The sequence below is a fragment of the Emydura macquarii genome, unplaced genomic scaffold (genome assembly GCF_026122565.2).
Source record: "Emydura macquarii macquarii isolate MOO-44397 ecotype Brisbane River unplaced genomic scaffold, CSIRO-AGI_Emac_v2 contig_2308, whole genome shotgun sequence".
Lineage (NCBI taxonomy): Eukaryota > Metazoa > Chordata > Testudines > Chelidae > Emydura > Emydura macquarii.
Genome location: NW_027132445.1, coordinates 3,894,784 through 3,914,874, shown reverse-complemented (window position 1 = coordinate 3,914,874; position 20,091 = coordinate 3,894,784). Strand labels below are relative to the sequence as shown.

At 40.0% G+C, this 20,091-nt stretch overlaps 1 protein-coding gene across 10 annotated transcripts in view; it reads right to left on the bottom strand.

Moving 5' to 3' along the window:
* AGPAT4 (1-acylglycerol-3-phosphate O-acyltransferase 4) overlaps positions 1 to 20,091 on the bottom strand; it is a 129,034-nt gene that overhangs the window by 47,541 nt on the left and 61,402 nt on the right. For all 10 annotated transcript variants that reach the window (XM_067560812.1, XM_067560818.1, XM_067560817.1 and 7 more), the window contains one exon: positions 4,389 to 4,558. In XM_067560812.1, the coding sequence (XP_067416913.1) occupies positions 4,389 to 4,558 (170 nt within the window). The remainder of the gene's footprint in view (positions 1 to 4,388; positions 4,559 to 20,091) is intronic.

Below are 20,091 nucleotides of genomic sequence, written 5' to 3'. Positions count from 1 at the left end.
TCTGAAAAATGAGCAATTAACATTCACCTGAGTCACGGGTCCCTACCGGACAGTGACCTGGCAAGAACACAATGAAGTATCTATCCCCACATCTGAGTCTAGGATTATACTCAATGTCTTGGCAAGTCATCACAACTGTTCAAAAAGTAACTTCCTTTTGATTCATTTTCATTGCCATGTGGAGAAACTTAGAGCAATTAACCAGTGCTGAGAACAATTATGTGGCTCATCTGCATTCTAGTACTTTTTATAAGAAAATTAAATAAGTTAATTTAAAATTATGGTTCTGTACCATGAAGAATTTTCTCCCAGATGATCAACCTCAATGACCTTTTTCCCACTTTAGGAATCTATTTATTTTGCAACCAATATTATGAACCACACAGTGGGATAACACGTACATCAGTCAGAACTTGATGCTTTGCTGAAGCAGACAGTCCACTAGCATTCAGCCTAACACCATCAACCACCACCTATTATACAACACTTTTCAACAGTAGATTATCAAAGCATGATACGATGGAGGTCAGTATCAATATCCCCATTTTAAACTGAGGAAACGGAGGCACAGAGAAGTGAAGTGACTTGTCCAAAGTCACCCAGCAGGCCAAAGGCAGAGTCAGAAATAGAGCCCATATCTCCTGAGTCCCAAGTCCTAGACAATATGGATCTTTCATATATATAGAACAGCACTTTTATATAGGTACACAGCAATGTAGCTTTCCCCTTTGAAAAGTAGTTCCTAAAAAAATTAGACATCAGAGAAAAGGGCAGAAACACTTTCTCTCTGCTATTTTGCATATTTGTTTTCTGTTAATTTGTTTAACCTTTTTGTTTTAAGGTTCCCTGTACTATATAGGGCCCACTTCTTTGATGTGTTTCGTTGATGACAAGGGTGCTACATTGATCTATACATGCAGAGGATCTGGCCTAGTGTCTGATTTTTTTTTTTTTTCTTGCTGGTCCAGTATTGCTTTGTATTGTTTCTTTGTAGTAAGGTGAGGAAGCAGACAAATGCACCGGCATGCTGCTCACAGCACCCTGCAAGCAAACCAGAAAAGCCCTTTACAAAATAGAAGAGGAGGTTGAATCCAAACAACTCATCAGTTCGGACTGAAAAGGAGACAGTTTGAAAAACCCAGTGAATTTCCAGTTTTTTGGGGGGACCATTTCCTGTTTAATCTCCAGGAACTGAAACATTATTAAAACTCTCAGGGCCTGCACCATGTGCATCTATCAGTAACTTCACTCATGGAGTCCTGCAGAAATCAATGACACTACCAATGTAACAAAAGGAATTTGCATGCTTGAAAGGGTTTCCCAAACCAGTTTTTAAACTACAAATTTAATTTCCTTCTCCCTTTCCTCCCCCTCCCAATATTATTAACTTTAAAAAATCATGAGTTGGGCCCCAAGAAAAAGTGAGGGTGGTGTTTAACAATACTACATTTGGTGTTATTTTTATTTGCCTTTGGAGTCCTTAGGGTGCACATAAGTCATATTTGCAATAACAAGGGCTAGAAATTTTCTCTTTTTTAAATGAAAATGAAGATTCTCATGCAATCACTGAACCACAGGAACTGAGGCTTTAAGAAAAACACCAAATATCATGAGACTGATGATAAAAATCAAGAGAGATGGCAGCATTCCACCCCACCCGAAGAAGTTCCCCACATTGACAATGAATTGTAAGCCTTTTTATGACACTTTCAAAGGAAGGGTAATAAGGGAGGAGGAAACTTGTTTCCATGTTTAACTGCCTGTGCAGTTCAAAATCTGTAGGGATATTTTTAAGTACCATTAATGAGAGCAGGGATGAAGGGGTATTTTTTTAAAAAATTGCCTTCACCCATTTAACACACTAGTCACAGGAGCTATATATTTTCTGTTTGTGTAATGAAGTTGAAACTGCAGCACAGAGTTTGTGCACAACCGTGACATTGTTAAGAAGCATAGAGAGAGGGTTTTTTTATTTTTTACAGCTCCGATTCTTCGAAGGGCTGAATGCCTTCAACTTCTGTTGAGATGAATGGGAATTAAAAGTGCTTAGGACCTCACAGATTCGGGCCCTGAGAGTTATGAGCAGCAACAAAGGAACTGGTATTTTGTACAGTGCAGCACCAAAAGACTGAAAATTTGAGGGGGGAAAAAAACAAAAAATTCATCCCAAAAAAGAAAAATGCAAAGATTCATTCAGTAATAAATGAAAGACACCAGGCCAAATATAAGAAAAGCCATTGATTTAGTGGAGCATAAATTAACTGTTGGACCACTCTACACACAGTGTAATGGCTTTCACTTAGAGGCAAAAGTGAAACTAAACAGAAAAACTGGTTACGACTGGGAAGTTATAAACGTAACAATCTGGGACAAATTTTCTTAAATTACACTAGTGCAATTCCATCCAGTAGTGGTGCACCAGAGTAAACGAGTGGAGAATTTGGGCTTTAGAAATTAATTCTATACAAATTAATCAATCATTCTCCAAACACAAATAATGCTTTATAGAAGAAACTCTTTATGTCCGTTCCTCTAAACATACAGATTTAATGCATCCATCTGCAAGTTTTCCGTGTGCCTTTTTAGGTCTGTATTCTCGGTGTCATGAGTTAGCAATAGTGCAGAAAGGGTCAAGTGGCTTGGTATAGGGCTCCTGGTGTAGTTATGACAGTGATAGCTTTCTTCTATGGTTTCATAATCCATTACCTTTCGTGAAAACGCAGAGTAAGGAGGATATAAATCAAGTCCCAAGCATGGTGAGAAGGTATTAAAAAAAATCCTTCCAGAGCAGCAAGAAGCTAATTGCTGATTCAGTAAAATGCACAGCCTGAGGAGTTTGGGTAATAATTTCCCCTATTTTTTCTGCCTCTGTGAATGACACAAGGGCATCTTTATTATTAGGTCACTTTATCATAATTTTGGAAGATTTGGGCTATTGCCTGTAAAGCCTACAGAGGCTCAGAACATGGGGTTTCCATATTTTTCCCACCTCAGTGTTATTGCCTATCCTGAGAGGGCTGAGGGGCAGCTGCTCCTGCTTCTGTACCCCCCTGCCCTTCCCCCACGCATCGTGAAGGGCCGGGTTGGCCTGGCCCCCCATCTAAGCCGGCACCTGGCTGTGTGGCTGGAGCAGCGGGTAAGTGCGGGGGAAGGAGTGTGCACCAGGCTGGCCCTTCATGCCGGGAGGGAGGTGCAGGAAGCTGAGGGGCACCCAGGCTGGGGGGGTAAGACCGCCTCATCCAAGCTGGTGCCAGGCTGCGGGGCTGCAGCGAGAGAGGCAGACGCCGCGCACCAGGTAAGAGTGTGTGTGTGTGTGTGCGCGCGCGCGGGGGGGGAGGGAGAAGAGGGCTGCCGCAGTGGAGCCAAGCTTGCATTTGTGCGCACACATTCCCCGCCCCCCACGGCTTTAGTGCTACTCGGCCTCACTAGAACTGAGCCTAAGCCAGAATCTCGCTCTACACATGGAGTCACTTGTGCACACAAGTGAATAGCATCTGCATGCTAAACACTCCATTTATTCATACAAACTGAGTACAAATGCAATCGGAGTATTAAAACACACAGTGACAAAACCTGTGCCTGCAATACAAATGGAGGCTTTTTTGAAAGGTACAAACCCTCCCTGGGGCAGGTGGAGGGGGGGCAGCGCATGAGGCCGGGGGGGCACAAATGTAGGCTTGGGCCCTGGGTGCCAGAGACCCTCTGTACATCACTGCAGAAATCCTAAAGAAACACAGAGGAGTGCAGTGCAATGAGGACATAGTAACTTGAGGATGGCTCTGCAGTGTGGCAGCTCACACATAAGCGAGGTTAAGCTGGGTGCTCAGACAGTGTGCTGATCACCCAAGTTAACTCTACGGTGAAGACACACTAAGTGGTTGGTTTCTGTGCTGAATCACAAAGGTTCATATCCCATGTAGTAGTAATTGTGGATATTTGTAAGCCATATAAAAATGTTTAATCCTTTTAAAATCTTACTGAATTCTTGAGCTCAGTGAAATATGGTGGCAATGAGTTCCACAGGTTAAGTTCTACCTTAAAATATTTCCTTTTATCGGTTTAAACTATGCCATATTTTAATTTGATTGGGTACACAAGTGACCCTCTCCACACCATTGATTCATTCTTCCGTATATCTTCATCACATCACCTTTTATTCATCTATCCTCTAGATAATCCTAATCCTTTCAATCTCTCCTCCTATGGAAGCTTTTCCAAACTAGGAAAAAACAGCAACATGAAGGGGAAAAAACTAACACTAAGATCAAGCAATGCCTGCACAAGAGCTGTATGAAATTTGGACACATCTGGTTATTTACTAAAATATGAATGTTTTCTGTATAAATTAAGATGAAATTTAATTGGTTCAAATGCTAATCAGAACTCACCCCTAAAACCCCAAATCTTTCACAAAAGTTCCAACCACAGAGAAAGTCGATTTCAAAGTTGTGATTAAGGATTACGATGGCATTCTCTTTCCCGTACTTGCGGTAACTCTCTGGGTCAGTGTAGAGGGTGCAATCAGTGCCTGACCACCATTCCAGCAACATCACCAACTCTGGAACAAACAACAACAAATAAATGAATATATAAAATGCATGTGTACCCACAAATTACGACAATCAAATTCTGCCAAATCTGCCTATAGCACATAGGGCCTGATCTCAGCAGCTTCTAGGAGTGCGTAAAACCTTACTAGATCAGGATCAAACTCTAGGGCTCTTACTCGCATCTGCAATACAAAAACTATAATCATTCAAGAGTGCTAGGCAGAGAGACAGACAGATGGGATCAAACCACTCTTCCCCTGGGGCTAGGCCCCAAGTGCACATAGCAAAAAGATTGACATGAGTGAAATCAGCAGTGACCATCATCACTTCAGGCACTCCTCCAAACTTCATGGCAGTACTGTTGACCCCATTATCTGCTGAGCCAGAGCATCCTCTCTGGATATGGCCCTTCTTACAGCTGACAGACAGAAGGCACTCCTTCCAGCAGTGTTAACACAGCAGAGGGAAGGGCCAGTCAGCTACCATGGCAGCAGCAGCAGGTCAAGCATTATACACACTGGAACAGCTGTCAGTTGCAAAGGCTCATTCCCTGGCAGGGCGCCCATTTCATAAAACCCCTGGAAAACACTCTGCTGCCAGCTGTGTCTAAGGCTGCGCACTCTGCTACTCAAAACAGTAGCATTCTCTGAAGCCCCTGCTCCATATAATTGGATCAGGATTAGGACCCGATCCAGTACACGGAAAGGCTCCCTCTGGATTAGATGGGAGTTGGATCAGGCCCTCGATGGGCTAGTCAACAGTATGGGATGGTGTAAATGAAGGAAAATTATGGGAATGTCAAATTTAAATGGCCACGGTAAGCTAATAATTTGCAAAAAAATTCCTATTTTACTAACACATTATTAAAACGAAGTCATTTAAATATTTCCTTGACTCTACCCCACTCTTGTTTACTTTCTGAACAGTTAGCCCCCCACTCCAGCACCCATGGAGAAGCCCAACCCTATAACGTTTGGGTTGCAAAGCATGGACGGGCAGGTATAAGAGGCTTGGGGAGGCTTAGCCTCCCCCAATTAAAAGAGGCTGGCCATGCAGGGGGCAAATGCCAGATGCCGGTCACCTCCCTTTGGAGGCACACCACTGGCCCACTGCTTTTGCGCCTTGTAAGCAGGTGCACCAGACACTTCCGGGGGGGGAGGGGACTGGCACCCAGACCATGACCCTGCCCCCAGGAGGCCCCACACTCACCCTGCCTCTTCCCACAAGGCCCTGCCCACTGCTCACTCCCCTCTGCCCGTCTCTCACCCTTAAAGCAGGAACAAAAGTGGGAGGGCACAGCCGTCCCAAACAAAAGACTCACACACCGCCTATGTTGCAAACTTTCCGTGGGAATGTTTAAGTTAATACAAAAATTGGTTTCATTATCAAGAATAAAATTGCTATTAGCAGCAGGTTTTGAAACCACACTAAGCTAAACCAGTTTAAATGTGATTTAAACTAAACTAAAGTAATTCTGCAGGATTTGCACTGGTATCAATTTAGTGACACTAGTACAAGTTCTCTACTATAGGCCTGGAGTAGAATTTTCAAAAATACCTAGGTACTTTTGAAAATTTTATGCCAGGCCCCAGAGTGCATTGGTAAAGAGGGTCATATTCAGAGGCAATTGGAAAGGCAGGTTGGGTTCAACCCAATTCACTAACTCTGATACTCTTACAATTAGGGTTTGTCTATACAGTGCCAGCAAAGCACACTAGAAGTGTGTGATTTGTAAAGCACGCTAATGAGCTGTGCTCTACCTGCTCTGTATAAACCCTGCTGGCATGCTATAAAAAGGTTCCTAGTTCATATTAACAGAGACTACAACATCAACACAATGATGCTAAGTGATTATCATATACACATATCCTTGGAATTTGACCCAGAGATAGATTCCTGCTCTGCTTTTGTACACCTGCAAGCATCCAAAGTCAAGACTAGAGTTTGGCTGTAAATAAAAGGGACAACTATTTCCTTCTATATTGCTACAATCTATTGGTTCAATGTTGCTCCTGTTGAAATCATTGCAGTGTTGCCTACTATCACAGTTTTATCATGGGTCTCATGGTATCTGGTGTTTTGCTGTAAGCCTCAGCTGCTGGAATCACAAGATTGCCTGAGAATCTCAACTTTAATTTAAAAAAGTTTCTAGTTCTCCTGTGAAGAAAGGCTGAGAATGAGGCACAAAAGTCCACCATAAAGGCTCAGAAACTAGAAGACAAATAAAAACCCCAACATTTATCCATTTTTATAATCCATTTTTGAATGCTTGGTATTGGCATTACTACAATGCCAAAACTCTCGTTGACTTCAGTAAGAGCTAGATTAAGTCCTGTGTTGGTGTTTTTCCTCATGAACAGATGCTATCTAAGAACAATTGCTAAGAACAGTGTGAAGGGGTTGCCAGGGAAACAAAGAAAGGAGAAATTGTGGATCAATTTAAAAAAAAAAAAAAAAAATCAAAACCACGCCCGTATACTACAAGAACACAAGAATAGCCATACTAAGTCAGACCAATGGTCTATCTAGCCCAGTATCCTGTCTTCCGACAGTGACCAGCGCCAGAGGGAGTGAACAAAACAGGGTACTTTATCGAATGATCCATTCCATCATCCAGTCCCAGCTTCTGGCCAAGACTGGAACAGGGTTAGCCACTGAAACACTTTAGAAATCTTTTCAGTTTAATTTTCTAAACCAGTGACAACTGGGAACAGCCAAGAACCAATATATTCCTTTTTCAGTAGTCATTTGGTAATTAATTGCCTGAAGCTTTGGGATGACACCATACAATACATTATAGAGCAGGCAGTAAAGTCTGGGCGGGGGGGGGGGGGGGAATGCCATGTTGTACGTGCTAATGTTAAATTCAGACTAACAGCATCCTCCATTTGGACAGCAGTCTCCAAACATGGTAAAACTAATTAGTGTCTTCATACAGTATGCCATCGACTTCCCAGAGTTTCCTGCTTATTCCTAACCATAGCAAATAATTATTTCTTTGTCAGAAAAGGACAAGGAAATAGACTGCTAACTATTGTTGCAATGGTTAGGGGATGAGGTTATTATTGCAGGGCGAGTCTGAGCCTTGTTAATGGAATAGATGCTTGTAAATGTCACTGTTTGGGAAAGCATCAGTTTCCAACAAGGACCAAAAGTATTTATCTCAGAGAGAACGCTATGAAGGTACATAAATGAGTAAAATAAGTGTGGTTAAACTGCCAGAAATTCCCTGTAAGAAACAATCCTTCCTTATAATTCAAAATCCCATATCTCCTGTTGTTTACATTTTTCTATTAGATTTTTGCTTAAAATTAAAAAAAACACGTTAAAAAAAAGTACTGAAACAAAAACCTGAGTAATTTGATAGCATCTCGAAGATTACCTAGCAGGGACAGAATAAGGCTCACACAGAGGAAGGAAATTTGGTGGGTTATTGTGTGCGTGTGTGTGTGTGTGTGTGTGTGTGTTCAGCTTTATATCCAACTGAGTAAGGGAAAGAAGTGTGTTAATTTATTCTTATTCTTTATTGCTACCAAATGCATCACTTAAATTCATCATTTAAGAATTTCAAGGGAACCGATGATAATTGTATATGAGGCCCTCTGAACAAATTACACTTAACCTAGATAAGAACCTTTTAACAAAGGTCATCATGTTTTATTCCTAACATCATTCCCCCCCACCCCCTCCTTTTTTTTTTTTTTTTTTTTTTTTTTTTAAAAAAAAAAAAAAAAAAAAACATGATCTGAGCTAATAAATAATACATCAGGATGCTCATTATACAGGTACTTCACATGCATGAAACATTTTAATTACATGTTTTCAACCTCAAATACATTCCATGGCTGAAAGACTCCACCTGTGGTGTGATCTTGTATGATTTTTTGCCTGAGAAAATACTGCAGGATTAAACTCCTTCTTGTCCCCTGCTTGCCTATTTATCAATCATTGACATGCTAGTGGAGCTGCTGCAGAAAACATGTCTCAGGGCAGGCACTGTATGCTTTTTTTATTAAAAAAATTTTTTTTTTTTTTTTTTTAAAAGCAGTGTCTGAAGTTCTTAACCTTCACCCCTCCAATACTCGAACTCCTTTTTTTTATTCCTCTAGACCTCTCTCTTTGTAGTTGTCAAGTGACACTCCCTAGTTCAATAAACTAGCACCATGCTGCCAGCTTACTCCCACAGTAATTTATTATTGGCAACTTGCTGTAGCAGCTCAACAGCACAAGGTCATTCACACAGACACTCTGCCCACCTTCTCCGCACTGCTGCTGACCAGTGCAAATTAGCTACCTACAATTAAGGCTTTTTCTGCAAATGAGCCATGCTGTAAAACCACACATTGACGTGTTGAGAAAAACATGCTTTCTAGAGTGAGCAGCTAGGGCTGATTGTGAAATTGTTGAAAGACCTTGTGAAACAGTTTAGTCAGAAAATTTTCAAAGAGCTTCTGCTTTTCCACAGGAAATTCACACTTCTTAATAAAAAAGAACCAGAGGCCCAAACCTTAAAATATTTAGTTGGGATATGCTGCCACAGTGCCTCATAGGAGTTGGAGTTCAGTTGTTTCATGTCCCCATTCTGCTCTATAGGCTGGGGTCCCCATCCTGACTACATCTCCCATGACTCTGATATACCATGGGACATGTGGTCTGACAAAGGAGCCATGGGGCTAGAAGAGAACGTGTGACTGAAACACGCAAACTACACCTCCCATGAGGCATCATGGCAGCATTTCAGAATAGAAATGTCAGATTGATTTTTTTTAAACTGAAAAGTTTACATTTTCTACTGAAAGACCCAACTCCCCAACAGTTCTGTTCCCAAGTTATGAAAGGGGAAAGAGCAAAGGAGCTGTGCTTCTAAACGAGTCTGTGGGACAAGTTCTGCCTGGTCCTTATGTCAGTAAAAGTGGGGAAAGGAGTGGGAGGACGGAACCTTCCCTTCTCCTCCCCATTATATAGCCTGTGTAAGGTCCAGACAGAACAGCAGCATTTATTCTCAGGGAGCTCAGGGACTGCTCTGTCCCTACTTCCCATCACCTGTGCAAAGTGTTAGCATTCTGATTTAGGGAGTGCTTTACACCCACTTTGCACAGGTATAAATGCTGTAATGCCTATCTCAAGAGATCAAAAATCATGTATGTTTGTTTTTTTTTTAAATACTGTATTGCGCTTTTCTGGGTCCATCTTTTGATTTTTGCACCCCCCGCCTCCCATCCCCAGTATGAGAGAGAATTAATGCTGCTCACTCTTTCAAATGTATTCAGTAGAGTGATTTTGTCTCCGTTGAACTCAGAGACACACCTGCCAGTCTCTTGCCCAGCAATCAGCGCAGCCCTTCCTGCCTCACCTCTGTGGTTCTTCACCCCCCCTCCTCCTTCCAGGTGGAGGACTTCCAGGGGCTCTTCATCCCCAATACCCACTCCCAGACTGGGTGATGCAGGGAGGAGCAGAAGAGCTGTCCTGCCCTCTTTCCTCACAGAAGGAGAGGAGGCAGAGCCAACCTGAGTTGCTGAGCGCTGAATCTCCCTCCTCTGAGAATGGCTGTCCGTAAGAGAGAGGGAAAGAGAGCTCTGCCAACAGCAGGTCTGATTGGTTATACTACCCCAGGAACAGAGCGCAAGTGAGGCAGGCAGCTAGAGGGTAGAGCCTTGCATGAGACTATTTTTTTTAATCCCACTCCTGTCCCATCCCACAATATCCACTCCTGCTCCCACATGGATTAAAAACGCATGAAACACTCTCCCACCCACAAAATCCTGCAAATCCCACAACAGATTTCCCCCAAGCTACTATAACTGTTGGTTTTTTTTTTTTTTTTTTTTTTTTTTTTTTTTTTTTAAGTATTTTATATATATTATATATAAAAATGGAATTCAGACCATTTTTACCACTTGAAAGAAAAACACAAATCTCGCTTAAACCATGTAAAAAAATTCTTAAACTCCTGTTATAAGATATCAAATCTCTTTCTATCTCTTGCTTAAATTTAAGCATTAAAACCTTTATTTAAAAAAAAATAAATAAAATGTAGACTTCAGTAACTTGTGGGAAAGCACTTTTTTTTTGCCCACCCAATCCCACCCACAACAAAGTACATTTTACCCACTCCCGCTATTGTGGCAGCAGGTCCTGTGGGATTCCAGTCATGCTGCAGGGCTCTACCAGAGGGCTCAAATTTGCTAGAAAGCTGCAGCATCTCACCATTTGAAACCAGTTCAAACCCCAACTAAGAATCATGTCATTTGTGAACAAATCGGGAGAAGTGTCAACACTGTAAATGACTGCACGAGGTGCCCGGCAAGGGAAAATCATGCCCCAGGAATCTTGTCCTCCACTTTATTGCTTCAATGCTATTTAAAATTTACTTATTTTAGACATTTCTATATAGTAAGTACTTTTCCCACTTCTCCTGTATATTTAAAGAATCCTCTTACCATTTATCGTAATATATTTAGCTCTCTGATATTCATTTTTCCTTTTGTTCTTTGGAAACCCTCTTTATATTCCCTAAGTTTTATAAATCTGTGTTGCCATCCCCTTGTGCAGTCACTTATTTCAGTGCAAACAAGCATCAAATGATTTGGGAGCATTTTGCATCCACTGTGCACTAGGGTAGGTGACTGCAAAATATGCAAGGCAACTGAGAATCAGGCCCTCTACATCTTATCTTATAAAATTACACCAATGCTTCAGTATCCCTGTAATGTTTTTAGAGTTCTGGTTTTATACACAATTAACTTAAGAACTTATTACTCAGCCACAATTATTTTAAAATTTGTGGTTTAGTTTTGCATAAGTGATATACACGTCCCCTGAGCCAACTCCAGAGAAGCTCTTTATACTTTAGCCAGTCTTCATATAAAAAAAGACTACCACTTGCTAATAAATATAGGGTGACCAGATGTCCCAATTTTATAGGGGCAGTCCTGATATTCAGGGCTTTGTCTTATATAGATGCCTATTATCCCTCCCACCCCATGTCCCAATTTGTCACACTTGCTGTCTGGTCACCCTAAATAAATATAACAAATCAAATTAATTCAGGGCTGAATCCTGCAGCTTTTATTGAATCAAGCAGTCCGACTGACATCAGAGAGCCATTCCTTGGCGACAGAGGTGAACTGACTGAACTGCATATGTGGTTTTGTAGTTTTAAATAGTTGGTAGTGTGTGTATGTGGGTGTTTTTTATTATACTTAATCAAAGTAAAATAAATCCAGTGGCACTGACTATGTAAATAGGAGCTACATAATTGGGCCCACTGGATAGTCAACATTTTATCACATTGAACCTCTCAAGTTTAATATACTTGTATCCAAAATTCCTCCAATGACAAATTTAGAAATTTACTAAGCTGTTATCTTAGACTAACCTAATACCTATTTTACTTACTGTATCTTTGTTGGATAAAATTAATCCTGAAAAAAAAGTTATTCCTGCTAGTTATCCCTAACACCTGACAAATATCCTCTTCAACCACAAAACAGCCTCTATAGAACCCTTGCACTTTTTTTCATTCATGCTTGAATATTCCAGTTGCTCTTTGGCAAATTCAAAATTCCCAGCTTTCGCTGAGGTTCTTAACCTAATCAACTTTCCTATCACCACCCGGATATAAAGCCAAGGAAGGAGGAGAAGCAAAAAGAAAGAGGAAACAAAAAATATCCCTTTGTCTCTGGGGAAGTAGAAAGGAAATCAGAACACAAGAGGATCTTTACACTGCACTTGTGATAATCTTTGCAAAATTCTGACAATAGCATGACAAGCGTGGTATTCATACGTATTCACAGACAGATGCTATTTCTGTTTTCTCTAGCACTTCATCGCCTGATCCACAACGTAGTAACTAATTTGTATTAGTATTTAGTATTTCAATCCTACCCAGCTCAACATTCCTACTTTATTTTTTTTTTTTAAGTCTCCAGAGCACCTTTAACCAGCACCAATTTTGTTTAAAATTTTTTTAAAGGGGGGAAAAAAAATTAAATAAAAAAAATCAGTCTGTTGATGCTTGCTACTTCCTATTTCAAAGAAATGCATTTTAAAAAGATGATCCTAATCATTTAAAACTGTACTGTATGTGTAGATTAGCTTTAGTAAAGACTTCTGTTCCATGAGACATGCTTGATAAGTCACAGAAATACTTGCATGCTAGGTTAACCATATGAAATTGATGTTAATAACTAAAAGGAAAAAATGGTGCAAGAGAGATCCATTCTGGTAGCGTATTCAATTTTTAAAAACATGTGGCCTGTTTTAAAGCTCAGTAACACTTATTTTTATGTAGGGCTTTATTTAATCTAAAACGAGTAATAAGAAGGCACCCAGAAAGAGGACATTTTTTATTTGTTTTTCTATGGGTTTGTTGGCAAAGCAGAAGTTACCACACACTTAACATACTGCAATAAAAATGAAAAACAAGGCAAAACTAGCAGTCAGTGCAGTAGCAATAGCCATTCATAAAGCCTAGTACTATGTTAATTCTTTACATTATGAATACATGGCACAGAAGATACAGCATGGAATCTCCATCCCTATGGTCAGCAATAAGAACATGAAGGCAGCATAGGGTTTCAGCTCTAAGTTTGTGTGCTTATTATGTACATTAATAATTAGAGCTGAGCTGGAATGGGATTTTCTGTCCCATGAAAAATTCAGAGATTTTGAAAAAGATTTTATTCCATAGCAGAAGAGAGAGAAAGACAGACTACATCTACACTGCACACCACTGGTGGTGACTTGTAGGGTAGATATAGCTGCATGCTGCAGTGAAAATCAAGCTGTATCCACAGTTCAGTGTGTAGGTACTTGTCAGTGAAAGGCTCCGGCAGGGGGAAGTTGCTAGAGTTTTTTCCTGCTGTCTCCCCTGAGCCATGGTGAGCAAAGGCTACAGCAGTAGTACGCCACACTATTAAAAACCATCAGTATAGATGGAGAAGGCACGGCTTGGGCATGTACAGAGCCATGTAGGGTACATATCCAGAGTTCAGGCATGTCTTTACCTCTATTCACCTAAGCAGTGTCTCACTATGTACACTGGCATTTATACCCATGCTAGTGCTGTGTGTATGTAACTCTACACGTCACTGTGAAGAGGGTGCAGTGTAGATATGCCTACAAAGTCTGGAATTTTTCATGAAACATCTACCCACTGGCATTGGGGAAGCTGGGAAGCCCACCAACCTGCCCTCCAGGAGAGCAGCCCAGGCAGCTTGCTGGGTAGGGAAACGGCCACCCAGCAACAGTCAGAATCCATTCCTTTTATGCTGCCTGAGCGGTACTTGGGACACAGTATAACAGAGAACCTGGTCCAGCTAGGCCTGCTCTTCATCTGGTATAAATCAGCAGAGCTCTGCTGATATCAATGGACTTACACTGAGTTACATCAGCTGAGGATCTGACCAAATTTCATATTTTGGACTCCTGTTTTTTGAGAAATAGTTTTAAGCACAGACAAAAATGTTCTCTCTGTGTGTGAGGTTAAGTTCTTGTTGGGACTGTCACAGCTTTAAGCTGGTGTCTTTTTTACTTTAAAAACATAACTGGATTCCTAGAAGTGACACACATTGGGTCAGGGAGAAAGACCTTTGAAATGAGATAAATAGGCAGTGTCTGCAGTCCATACTCCAGAGGGACTGCTAAACAGGATGTGCTGACAAATATTCCCAAGGAAACAGAGTAGATCTTAAAGATCTAAAAATTATGTAGCATGGAAAAGGGCACAAGCTGCAACTGAAGAGAAAATTAACTAAGGAGTTCCTCTTTCAAGTGGTCATCTTTGTTTTGTCTCTTTCCATAAGAGACATTGACTTCTCACAAAAGACTAAGAATGGACATTGTTACTTTCAGAGAAATACCCATATACAGTTCTAGAGAATTTGCTCTCTGTAGATTCCACCCAAGTTTTATTTAAATTTTACATGGGGCATTAAAAACAAGTTACTTGGGACTACTCATCTGTGGGCAGAAGGGAAAAGAGAACCCAGAAGATACAAGTAGTGGAAAGGCAGGATGGTGGAGTGCTGCCTCTGTGGCATACAGCCTCCTTTCTCTGATTCTGTAGAAGAGACATTCAAAGCAAAGCTGTATCTGTTACCACTCACTCTTGATTTTAGCAGGCAGAGTAATGCTGATCTTGTAAAGCATGACCTTTCTAACTCCTCCCAGCTCAACAACAATATAGAATCCCTAAATGTGTTATATACCATATACATGCTTTGTGAGTGAGCAGCTACTCTGTGGCATGTGCCTTGAAAGCCAATTAGTAAGTCAAAGTGCAGGTCTCATTCCACTCAATTTCTATTTGAGCTCACTCATTGTACAGTTCCAGCACTGAATCAGAAGGCAGTGTTTTTAAAAGGATCGTTAATGACACTACAGACCACACTGTTTCCAAAATTGCTGCTGAACACACACACACACACACACACACACACACACACACACACACACACACACACGGATTGGAAAAGAAGCCAGTGTACACCTACAAACAGCAGCATACACAACACAAATTCTTGAGTAAGGCAAGATTTAAAATGTTCTACTCTATTAAGGATCACTGCAAAGTACACCACCTAGTCTTCTGGACACTCAAAATAACGTTGAGCGCTCATAAATAAGACATTTCAATCAATATGTTCAGGAGGCATATTACCATGCAAAAAGCATGCAGCAGAAGCATGTTAAGTAAAATGACTGCACCGTAACTCTTGTACAAGAGACTGCACCATTATCAAGCAACCGTCCTAATTTAAGAGGGTGCCCAAATATACCAAGTACAATTCTGCTCCACTGGTTTTCATAACTGTCTTGAGTAGTTGAGTAATTCAGGTTTCATTGCATATTAACATATTTTACGAGAAAGGTTATTCAATGTCCAATATCATATGCAGGTGAGATACACAGAGGTTTACTGGTATACACACTGGTAATGGCACATAGCTAATACACTCATTGGTAGGAGTATACAGAGGAATAATGTACTGAAGATGGATGGGAGAGAAAAGCAGAAAAAACCCAAGGAAGTTAAATTTTGTTATGATCAGTAATACAGTATTTGATGGCATTGCTCAGGAAGTTTCGTTAGTTGCTCTTCACACATCCAGCTACCTAAAAAAGCCAATATTACTTTCTCATTTACATTGTAACACAAAGGCAAGTCTCACTGGAATCAGGCAAAGAGCAATCCAACCCAAAGTACTCTCTTCTGGTGCTCCTCCTAAGGTGGTACTGCTCTGCACCACTCTCTACCCAGAGTGGTGTGTGAAAGCTTATAGCCCAAGAAATGCAGAAGTTACAGTTCCAACAGCAATGTTAACTTGCCCATAAGAATAATATATGTGATAGTTCCAGTTCTTGTTTTTCTGGTCACTGTGTAGCACAATCTATTATTGTTTAAATCCTAAAACAGAGATTAGAGTTTGAACAATGGAGAACAGCAGGTGGGAACAGTAGCTGCTCCATTTCTTACCATTCCTTCCTCCTTTCTCCACATCTTCTGAAACATCAAACCAAGAACACAATTTCACTGCAGCTAGTTCCTTGCCTTGCTCCGAATCTGTGCTCAATCAGCCCATTCAGTGACTGAGGGGAAGTGATGTTAGTTCACAGTTCAGCTGGGAGACAAAGACTGGGAATAGAGAGTAGAACAGAGACTAGGGATTGACATAGTAAGTAGTCTGTGTGGAAAAAGACTGGGAAGAGAGATTTGATTAGGAAATTGGGTTAAAAAACCTGAATAAAAGCCCAGGAATAGCTGTAATACTACAGTTTGTGCTTTGGCATTTTTTTGTGGTGGTTTAACTTTATTAATGGGATTCTATGACAGGGTTGTATGCAACAGCAAGGGACTGACTCAAAAACCCACGAAGTCCCTTCCAGTCCTATGTTTCTAAAACATATAATTAAGCCAGCATAAGAACAGTGATATTAAAAGAATGAGATTATTGTCCATTATCTGAATGGGTAACAGCGTAAGTATCTTGGAGGTGTGATTAGAGAGAAAAAATGAAAATTATTTCTACTGTGGAATGAATTCAGTGCAGGTGAGAAGTATAGGGTTGGCAGAAACCACAGTTTTCCATGAATCTGCAAAACAGGGCCATTGGAGCATTGGCAGCTTCCTTACACTGTCCATGTTATTTTGCCTATATGTCATCATTTCTATGTATCCTATGTATTCATAATAAATACTCCAATATTAATATAATCAAATGCTGCAAATAATTTCCTTTTGGGAGACAAAAGGCAGAATTATGATCTGGCTTCTAATGCACAGCATGCTATATCTAGATTTAGAGATTCATCACAAGAGTGGTGCTGTCATACAGCATTTTAATCAAAAGCAGTTTAGCACGTGGATTGTGACATGCATTTAATTTTGCTTTAAGATTATTCTGCATTATCATTCCACCTCTGCCACTCTGAAAACACTGCTCAGAACACAAACCACCCACTTCTTTACTTAGATTTCTTGGAATCCCAGACTCTCCGCTTGTAATCTTACAATATCATATCACATAACTCGAGGCATCAGAACTGTGGTCCACTGTTTATTTTAGTTTAGCATGTCCTCCGTCCCAAAGTCAGTGATCATTACTCATTTTTCTTCTTTAAAGGGACATTGTCCGGTCAGAACTGATTTTAAATTGAGACCAAGAGAAATGATTTCCACAAATAAAAATAAAAGAAAAAAAATCCAAGAGGGATTTTTTAAAAGCAAAAAGCAAATCCTTTTCAACACTTGCAACCTAAACCTTGCAACTTTGTGCCTAGTACAGAAACCCTCAAACTGAAATTGACTAGACATTTAATAATAATAATCTAAACTGGTTAGTCTCTCTTCCTCATTGAATAGAAATGCCAAAACCAAACGAAAATATATAACAGAAGTGGTGATAAAAACAAATTATATATTATTAAAAATGAAAAAATTACAAAAACATTGTTTCTACCATAGGTAAGGAAATTTGTTAAAAAAAAAAATCTGCTTAACCTGACCTCATTCCATTAATTGATCCACAAAACTTATATGAGTGCAACCTGAGGAGAGAGAAACTAATGTGTTAAGAAAAACCTGAAAGCAGGTCATGTTTGCATGTTAAGACTCCACTAACTTTTACCTTATACTGCTCGGGCTAAAAGGGAATTTGCAAGAGGGTTTTTAACCAGTCTTCACTCTGTATTCCCAGTGGTGCAATGTAACAACTCCAGAAATAAAATGCAGGATAATACCTGCCTGTTCCTTCTGAACGATCAGCTGACACAACATTGTGTGCCTACATTCAAAGGCATCCACATTGAACAGCTTTCCTAAGCCAAACTATACGGTTCGCTAAGTGGTTCACTGAAATCTGATGTGGTCATGATTAAAGGTTGCATCCTGTTTAATCACCATTTCCTAAAGGATATACTGTGCCAGCACCAGAAGGCATGTTGCCTCCTTCTGGAAAACAGGACTGTATTGTATTTGCCTGTTATGGTTGTAACAGAGAGATTTTTCCACTCAGCACTGAGCTAATTATGAAGAGCAGCCAGCCAGACACGCTACTTCCATTCACCTAAAGGAGGAAGAGCAATTGTTTCCTTTCAATGCATTAGCTTGTCACAGAGGTAACAATATAGCTTGAGGAAGTCACCACACAACCTTCACTGTGTTAAAAAGGAAAAGCTTTTGATGCTGGTCTCCAATGTTCATTGTACATACACCCAGTAGAAGAGGGTGGATATAATTGGATAAAGAGATGGGAAAAACTAAGAATTAAATATTTTAAGACTCAAAAGGAATAATTATATATAGGACTTTGGAGAAAGTTAGTATTAAGAGTTAAAAAATTTTCATGACAAACCAATCAAAATTAAAAAGTTGAGGATTTTTTTTTTTAAAGTTGAAATGAGAAATATGCAAATATGTTTGTAATCCTGACCTATGTCTCTTTCCAAATAAGCAACATCCCTTATAAAATTTCATATAATGTAATGGAAAGTCTACCCTAAAATTAGTAAGGTTACATATGACACCCAAGGAACGCACCCCACAGATTTTCTTTAAAAGAAACCAGAAACCTTACGTATGCTACCTCCTGCATAGGAGGCAATTTTTTCAGAAAAAGATGAATGTACTGCAGGTGAGATGTGAGAGAGAAAGATGAACTGGATGCCACTATACAGAAATTCTTTATGCATATGCAGCCTGGTAATAGAGAACCTTATTATAATAAAGGTATATGGTATTGTTTGTATGAAATGCCCCTCTTACGTGGGAAAGTGGGTTGGAATATTTGAATACGAGTTATCCTGATATTTAAAATGAAATGAGACCAGAAAAGCAGCATTTCCTTTTATTTAGGCAAACTAAATGCATCAAACTATGTAACTCACAATGTGATCTCATTATAAAAATAATTAAAAAAAAGACAAACACACTTGGAAATGAAAGAACGGAATGTAATTTAAAAACTGAGAAAAGTACTTTTGCAACATTAAGAATTAAATACCAGTTCTTGTAGATTTATAGTATGCATGGAAAGCGTGTTTTCTTCTTTATAACTAACATTTACATAGGTGAGCTAGTGCTTCATCTGGTGTAAATCAGTGTAATACTATTGTCTACAATGGAGCAATGCTGATTTGCAACAGTTGAGGATCTGATTTGAAAAATATGTTGCTAAACTAAAGCTTAATTAGTGCTTTGATCCTCAAAGAAACCCTTTTCTTCTTGGTTCTTGCTTGTTACACACATAACGAGTTTATTTAAACGAGTAAGGATTCAAGGATTGGGCCTTAATCCCCTTGATGAAATTTAGGGGATGAGAAAGGTTATATGGACAGAAGGAAACATTCATCCCCCAGAGGAAATTAAGACTTACACAAGGTGCTTTCAAACCACATTTAGATCTACCAGACAGAGTGAACCCTACCAACATGGCAGCCATGTTTGTTATAGGGAGGTGTATTAAATCTCAAGCCAACACAAAGGGAGGTTCAGTGAAGTACTTGTTGACACATCACTGGATTGCAGTGGCTACAGTTTCGATGGGGAAAACAATGGCCACTGGAAAAAATGAATTCCTGCAACAGTGTGATTACGCAGATGTTAACAGAGCTCACTTCTACTACTTTTTAAAATAAAAGCTTTGAAATCATGAATTGCCTCGCTCCAATTCTCTCCCCCTGCCGAATTGGTACACTGACCAGTTAATGACTAAATGAAGAGAGTGTTGCTTTAATGCAACATGACAACTGAGATTTTAAATGCACAAAGGCAGGAAATTCCAAATTGTGATTACCACAGCAACCACAACTCAGGTCTCTGTAATGCTGAGTTTATCTCCACCACCACCTAAATCTGTGTTGCTTCTATATAATGCAGATAAAAGTATTTGAGCAGTTTATGCCATACTTACCTTCTTCTATAAAGCTCTGTGCACCTTCTTTGAAAATATCTGGTACTGGTCTCTTTCAGAGAAGACATACTGGACGAGACAGACCTTCTCTGATCTAGAATGGCAATGCCTATATTTCTGTGATGTGG